Raw genomic sequence first — 7519 nt, 5'->3', positions numbered from 1 at the left:
TTGAAGTATAATTTGCTGTCCTACTTTTTCGACAGCGGTAAATCGTTTCAGCAGTAATTTGCATAGTGCGCAATAATACTACGGGACTACAACGTTTTTATCAATAATATACGTTCATATTTTAACTTGGATAACTTAATTTGAAATTGAAAAGGCTAAATATGGAAGACATTAAGATATCCAGACAAAGTATGGGAGTTTTGAAGGATCAAATTCATGTACTATTTCTTGGGCTGTTAATTGGTTTAGGACACATTGCGCGAGTGTAGCCAACGAAATCCCATGTGTAGATGACTTAGCTCTGAACGCGCCTGAGGGCGCGTCCGTCGCAAAAACTAAAAAAGAAAAGAAAAAAAGAAAAGAAAAGAAATTACGGGAAAACACCTAGAAGTCCTTTAGTAAAATGAAAAGTTTATAATGATGGCCAGATGGGCTTTGATAATTTTGATGATGGTGGTGATAATTCATTCTGCATTCTGAACTGGCGAGGTAGAGAATAAGGTGATAATAATTTCTTAAAACTAACTTCATGTTTTTTTTCTTTTCCTTTTTAATTTTTTGACAACAAAAAGAACAAATGTCAGATGATAAACCAATGTTATCACTATTCATTTTATGAGTTCATATAAAAGAAATGATTTTGACACCATCGAATTCTGTCGTGCCAGTGTTGCTGTCATTTCCTGAATACTCTTCCTCGGATAAATCATCGCCGGGACTTGGTGGGATGATCATTACAAATTCGCTAAATCTTACACACAAGTTCTTCTTTTTGATTGGCTGGTCAACGGTATATTTTTGCTTCCTTCGTCGTCGCTTTTGTTTCTTGAAAGAAAACAATGATGCCAAAAATCCGAAACAGCCCGCAGAGATGTTCTTATCTTTCGTCTGCTTGTCGTCTGATATAATCGAACAAGGGCTTGAATTCTGGTCAGTCTAAAAAAATGATACTGTTTTAAACCATTATACAAAGAAAAATTTAGGACCAGAAAGTAATAAAAAGCGTCTTTCATTGTAAGAATCGCGGAATTCAATTAAATTATGTGTATATGGAAAAAACATCATATTTTCTAAGAAGTTCAAGACGGTTTCCTCTCAATAGTAAAAACAAAGATGATTGTCAAAGTTATTTTCCCTCAAAATCGGAATGATCTTTTTTTTCTATTGTGTACATACATGTTTTTTTAAAAGTGAGAATTTCTTAGATTACAGTATGTGTTAAAATTACAAAAAAAATGTAATTTCCATAGCGACAGTTTTTCTTAATGTTTACAGTCTACCACTTGAATGTCAACCTTATAATTGATGTAGATCAATGTATAATAATGTATACCTTTGCTTTCTTTTAGTATTTTGACAGTTGGAAAACATACAGTTGAAGACAACCAATAACAGTTAAAAAAATCATCGTTTCAAAAAAAAATACAGCAAAATCAAATATTATTTACATCATTTCTGATTATATATAGATTCTATTTTATATGTTTTTTCTTATCTTTTTTGAAAAAAGTCAATAACAACGAAAAATACTTTTTTTTTTTAGTTTTTACCTTTTTCTTTTCCCCTCTAGATCTAGTTTCAGATGAATTCAATTTGACATCGCCATTTGTGCGATTGTTGTGTCCATCTTTATGTACAGTTCCTTTATTGTCTGGTTTTGCAAGAAACATCCGTGCAATTTTCTGGAGCCTCTCCTTTTCAGTCATCGTCATAATGTGTTTGACGTCATCATCATTTTTATCATTACTGTTGTTTATTTCATTGACTACAAACGTTTCTGAAACTATATCTAACAACGCCTGTTCTTTTTCAGCCATTTTAACTTAGAGATTTTTCTGCCGTTCGTTAGCTATGATTGCGCTTACTTTAATGACGTCGCCAAGGCAATGACGTTTAACGTTGGTATGAACATGACGTCATGATGTTACATCATTTACGTCGTAATTACAAATGCATTGCCGTTTATCCAGCGTTTAGTACTTGGAAGCCCGAAAGTGGATCTGATTCTTATGCAATCATGTCGATGGGAAAATTCGCAGACGAAGAGCAAGCATCGCTGTATGCGCAGTACAGACCGACCTACCCAGAAACAGTCTTTAAAACAATCGTTGAATATCTTAATAGAGGAAGTACATTAGAAAGGAATTCACAGGATAGTTTTGATCTAGCGGTGGATGTCGGTTGTGGAAGCGGACAAAGCACTGTTCCACTCTGTAAATACTTTAAACATGTGATTGGGTATGATGTAAGTGAAACACAGATAAGCCATGCACCAGATAACATGGAAAACGTAACCTTTAAAGTAGGACCAGGAGAAGATTTGAGTTTTCTTGCCGACGGTTCTACAGATTTGATAACAAGTGCCCAGGCTGTACATTGGCTGGACAGGGATAAATTTTACGCTGAAGTGAGAAGAGTGTTGAAGCCTGGTGGTGTGTGTGCTGTGTATGGCTATGGTATTAATAGACTGGATGATTTAGAGGCCCAAACAATAAATGAACAGGTACTATATTTAACTATACATGTATTAAAAGTGAATCAATGTAATTGCTAAAAAATCTATGCAAAGGGCTCTGCATAATTATAGTTATTCAGATATTATCGGTTGATTGAAATATTAATTTACGGTTATCGGAAAGACTAGAAATTTAGATGTCTGTTTGGTCAACTTTTATGAACATAAGCTCAGAAGATAATGATTCATAAAGCGATTCATTTACTTAAATGAACATGACCGGAAAGAGCAATCAGACTGAATTAGAACTGTAGGCTAACGCTAACATTCAGCGCAGCTGAACGCTATGCTGTAAGTTTAATGGTGTAACATCAAAAAAGGTATTGCACAGCTATATTCTAGAGTCACAACATTGGCACGGGTACGTGGTAAGGGAAGGAGATGCATAGGCGTCATATTGTCCACATGTTCAATTTTTTTTACTATGATACATATATTTTTGAATGGACTTGATCTTCTTTCAATTTCAAACTGTCCATTGTCGAGATAAGAGATTTGCCGACTTATCATGGTCTGCGTTGTACAGTGCGTACATATATAATGCAATTACCCTAAAATGACGAATGGTTTTGTCCAGAATGAAAGACGGACAGGCCCATTTTAAGATATTTATCGTTATAATGGCTTAATTGTTGGAATTAAGCATTCGACGGTAACTATAGTCTTGGTGATACTCGGGGTACTGTTGCATTGCATGTATCTTGTCTGTTTTGAAACTTCTGTTTGAAAAATTAATGTACATGTATGAATATTTTTTTACAAGTTTATTTTTTTTTCAGTTTTACAAAGATTATGTGTATCCTTATTTGCACGAATGCAGCAAGCTATGTTATGACCACTACAAGTTTATAGAACGCCCATTTGACAACTGTCAACTGTAAGATTTATTTATTTTCTAACAGTCTCATAATTATTTATTATACTATGATCCATTGTCATATAGGTAGGTTGACCGTTTTCATGACAGTACGGTTAGTCAATTTTTTCAAGACAATACTTACAGCATCTATTATTATTCACTGGACATGTAAGATCAATGCTCTGTAATCGGACCACTTCAAGTATTTTAATTTTTTTAAACAAATTTGAAGAAACGAAGTCTGACGTAAAGTCATGCTCGATGTCAAGGTCATTTCAGTATAGTATTGTCTTATTAGCGGAGTTTAACTGTAACGCTCGTAAATTTAATTGATATATAGTGTTTTATTTTTTGTCCTAAGTTAGGTTTACTCTCATTTGACCAAATTGCTGGCCATTTTCTTATGATGAAACCGATGTATGGGGATGACGATGTTTGCTCTGTGGAATGTTTGCTGCCTATCGGAAATACGATGTCCTATGGTCGAATGGTTTAGGTCGTTGACTTAAAACCACGTCTGTCTGACGTCTTCGAATCCTTTCATGTGACAAGGCTATCCAGCTAGCTTACGGAACGTCGGTGATTCTACTGAGGTGCCCGTTCGTGCCTGAAATAATGCATAAAGGGTCACCTGAGGTCTTCCTCCATCAGTCAAGCTGGAAAGTCGCCGTATGACCAATACTATGTTCGTGAGACGTAAAAGCCAACCAAAAAAAACATACTCATGCGGTAGTTCAGGTTGTTTCTCACTTATTCTGTATGCAACCTCGGGTATTAATTAACTCGGAACCTATAGAAACAGCCAGGCACTATGTACCATTTCCAAACATGTTTTGGTTTTTTGGTGTGTTTCTTTTTCAGTATAGAGAATGATGAAATCAGTATTAGAAGAGAAATGCCCCTAGAAGCTTACATAGGATTTCTAGCCAGTGCTTCTAGCTGGAGAAAATACCTTCAATCACACCCTTCTTCTGACGTCCTTCATAAACTCGCTGAGAAGTAAGTGGTAATCATAATTATGTTATGCCAAACTTTTGTATTATAATGCCAAATTTACTTTTCTGACGGTTTATATATTTCAATCCATTTAAAATCTGAATATAACAACTGACTTAAAGTAGAAAAGACAGTGGTTAGTTTATACAGAACTTATTATACCCCCGCACAACAAAGTTGTAAGGGGGGTATACTGGAATCAGCTTGTCCGTCCGGCTGTCCGGCTGGCCGTCGGTTTTTTCTTGTCCGCCCAATAACTTAAGATTCCTTTGACCCACAGTCTTCATATTTGGCATGGAGGTTAGTCATGACAAGTAGATGACCCCTATTGATTTTGAGGTCACCAGGTCAAAGGTCAAGGTCACAGGGGCCTTGACTTCAAAAAGCTTGTCCGCCCAATAACTTAAGATTCCTTTGACCCACAGTCTTCATATTTGGCATGGAGGTTAGTCATGACGAGTAGATGACCCCTATTGATTTTGAGGTCACCAGGTCAAAGGTCAAGGTCACAGGGGCCTTGACTTCAAAAAGCTTGTCCGCCCAATAACTTAAGATTCCTTGGACCCACAGTCTTCATATTTTGCATGGAGGTTAGTCATGATGAGTAGATGACCCCTATTGATTTTGAGGTCACCGGATCAAAGGTCAAGGTCACAGAGACTTTGACTTAAAAAGTTTGTCCGCCCAACAACTTAAGAAACCTTTGACCCACAGTCTTTATATTTGGCATGGAGGTTAGTCATGATAAGTAGATGACCCCTATTTATTTTTATTACACTGGGTCAGAGGTCAAGGTTACAGGGGCTTTGACTAAAAAAGCTTGTCCGCTCAATAACTTAAGATTCCTTTGACCCACAGTCTTCATATTTGGCATGAAGGTTAGTCATGATTAGTAGGTGACCCCTATTTATTTTAAGGTCACTGGGTCAAAGATGAAGGTCACATGGACTTTGACTTCAAAAAGATTGTCCACCCATTAACTTAATATTCCTTTGACCCACAGTCTTCATATTTGGCCTGGAGGTTGATCATGACTCTAAGGTGACCCCTATTGATTTTGAGGGTAACTGGGTCAAAGGTCGACTAAAAAAAGCTTTTCCCCTTAATTGCTTAAGAATGCTTGTCCGCAGTTTATTGATTTTGACATTTTCACATTTGAAGCATGTAGAATACATAGCACTGGCTAAGTAACCTCAGATTTGGCAGCGACGTTGTCCTTGAGCTCTAAATGGCCACTGTTGATTCTGACAAAGTGGTATGCAGGGGTATTCACGCCATGACAGTGGCAGTTCTAGTTTTAGTCAGATTGTGTATTAATCTATAAGCTTATAGTCACACTCTCAAATCTTTTCCTGGAACCAACCAGTTCTGAATAATTAGCTTGCCCCCGACGGGGTTTGAACCTGCACAGCTAGAGATCCAGAAATTACTAGTCCAACGTGTTAACCTATCGGCCATGCGACCACATCAAAGAAAGTACATGTAGTTACAATCATGTGAGGTATGTTTCAATTTATAAAACAAATGTTCTGATTTTTCATTGGTAGATTAGATTATTTTCACTAAAGACAATTGACTGATAATAGTTTGTACTTGTGTAAATTGTAGAAACTTATTTTAAACTGATTCTTTTAATTTGAGCTTGATAATTATACTGTATACAATGACATTCATTAAATACTGTATATAAGTTTGAGGGACAGTTTGAATATTTTTTCCTCACAATTTCGTTACCATCCAGCCAACAGTAAAATATCATTACAACCTTGTGAATAAAACTGCTAAAATGCTTTATCTACATATTGAATAACATATTTATCTATTTTTGTCCTTTCTTTCAGGTACAGAACCATATACAAGGGGGCTTCTATAAGTGTACATTGGCCAGTGTTTATACTGATAGGAAGAAAGCCAGTCTAATTTTATTTCTTATTGAACATATAAACATAAATACCTCATGTTAAAAATCTCGTTTTTACAAGGTTGTGAGTTAGTCTTAAGTATTATGTAAAAAGGCAAGCAATTTCTATGTTAAATTGTTTTATGATCATCAGTTGTTTATTAGACATATACATGTACATAGCTCATGTTTTAAAGTATTCTTTTTACAAGGTTGTGAGTAAACATGGAGTAAGTCTTTAGTATTATGTAAAGTATGTACAATAAACAGTTTCTATGTTTCATTGATGGAAACCCATCCTAACTTAATACCTCATATAATACATGATGATACTGTACTTTTGTGATGTTAATTTTCATTTTACTTTACCACAATGTCAATATCTTATACAGACTTGTCCATCTTTCAATCTGGGCAAAACTATTCATCATTGTTACTGGGAAACTTTCATAAAAAAAGTACTGAATCAATTGCAAACAGTGCATCAGATATAACGAATGCCCAGGTGTAACATTAAATTTTGACCATTTGTCAACTAGTATTTATTATCTGGGACTGAAAATGATTATCTTAAATCCCAGTTATCATTTAGAGGAAAAATCGTGAAAATACTGGCTTAATAGAGGACAGTGCAGACCATGATCAGACAGCTTTGATGTGCCAGCTGATCTTGGTCTGCACTAGCCCCATGTGAGTGGGACTACCGCCCCCTTCAAACCTCCAAAACAGAAGCGGGCACATCCCCCTTCTGGCAACCCCCTGATGTACCTTTTGGCAAAAAAAGTGCTCACGTTTTTTATCAACATTTCTCAAACGAAAACATGTGTTTACTGCCCAAACAGGCCATTTTATTCTATTTGAGGCCTAAAAGAGGGGGGTGGGTCGAAAGTGCGTTGTTTCGCGTATATATGAGGTAGAGGGTTTATATTCTTGACATTTAGATAATTTATATAAACAATTGATTCAAATTTTAAAATAATTTTTATTCAAATCAAGGGAAGGAATAGAGCACTTTTATAAATCAGCAATGAAATAATAAAGCAATTTTATACCTTTGAAATTAGTTTTTACAGACTTGCTTATGGTTGTGCACAAACAGTTATTTGGCATATAATGCTAGCCTATAAATACAGGTATATGAACATGCAACTATTTAAACTGATAGGCTAGGTAATATAACCAGGCTAAGTAATATAACCATTAAACAAGAGCTGTCGGTAGGACAGCACGCTCGACTATTCTAAGTGCT

General features: G+C 35.7%; 2 protein-coding genes across 2 annotated transcripts; one reads left to right on the top strand and one right to left on the bottom strand.

The window, feature by feature from the left end:
- Positions 1–572: 572 nt before the first annotated feature.
- On the bottom strand, positions 573–1817 carry LOC132757692 (uncharacterized). Its single transcript, XM_060749049.1, has 2 exons — positions 1551–1817; positions 573–936 (listed from the first exon to the last, which is right to left on the bottom strand). The coding sequence occupies exons 1-2, from the start codon at positions 1815–1817 to the stop codon at positions 622–624; spliced, it is 582 nt and encodes a 193-aa protein (XP_060605032.1). The 3' UTR covers positions 573–621.
- LOC132757691 (putative methyltransferase DDB_G0268948) lies at positions 1571–6858 on the top strand. Its single transcript, XM_060749048.1, has 4 exons — positions 1571–2503; positions 3295–3392; positions 4236–4373; positions 6212–6858. The coding sequence occupies exons 1-4, from the start codon at positions 1919–1921 to the stop codon at positions 6288–6290; spliced, it is 900 nt and encodes a 299-aa protein (XP_060605031.1). The 5' UTR covers positions 1571–1918; the 3' UTR covers positions 6291–6858.
- Positions 6859–7519: the final 661 nt, after the last annotated feature.

Source organism: Ruditapes philippinarum, unplaced genomic scaffold (genome assembly GCF_026571515.1).
Source record: "Ruditapes philippinarum isolate M1 unplaced genomic scaffold, ASM2657151v2 ctg29_1_1_1_1, whole genome shotgun sequence".
Taxonomy (NCBI): Eukaryota; Metazoa; Mollusca; class Bivalvia; order Venerida; family Veneridae; genus Ruditapes; species Ruditapes philippinarum.
The sequence above is the reverse complement of the archived record's forward strand: the minus strand, read 5'-3'. Positions and strand labels throughout refer to the sequence as shown.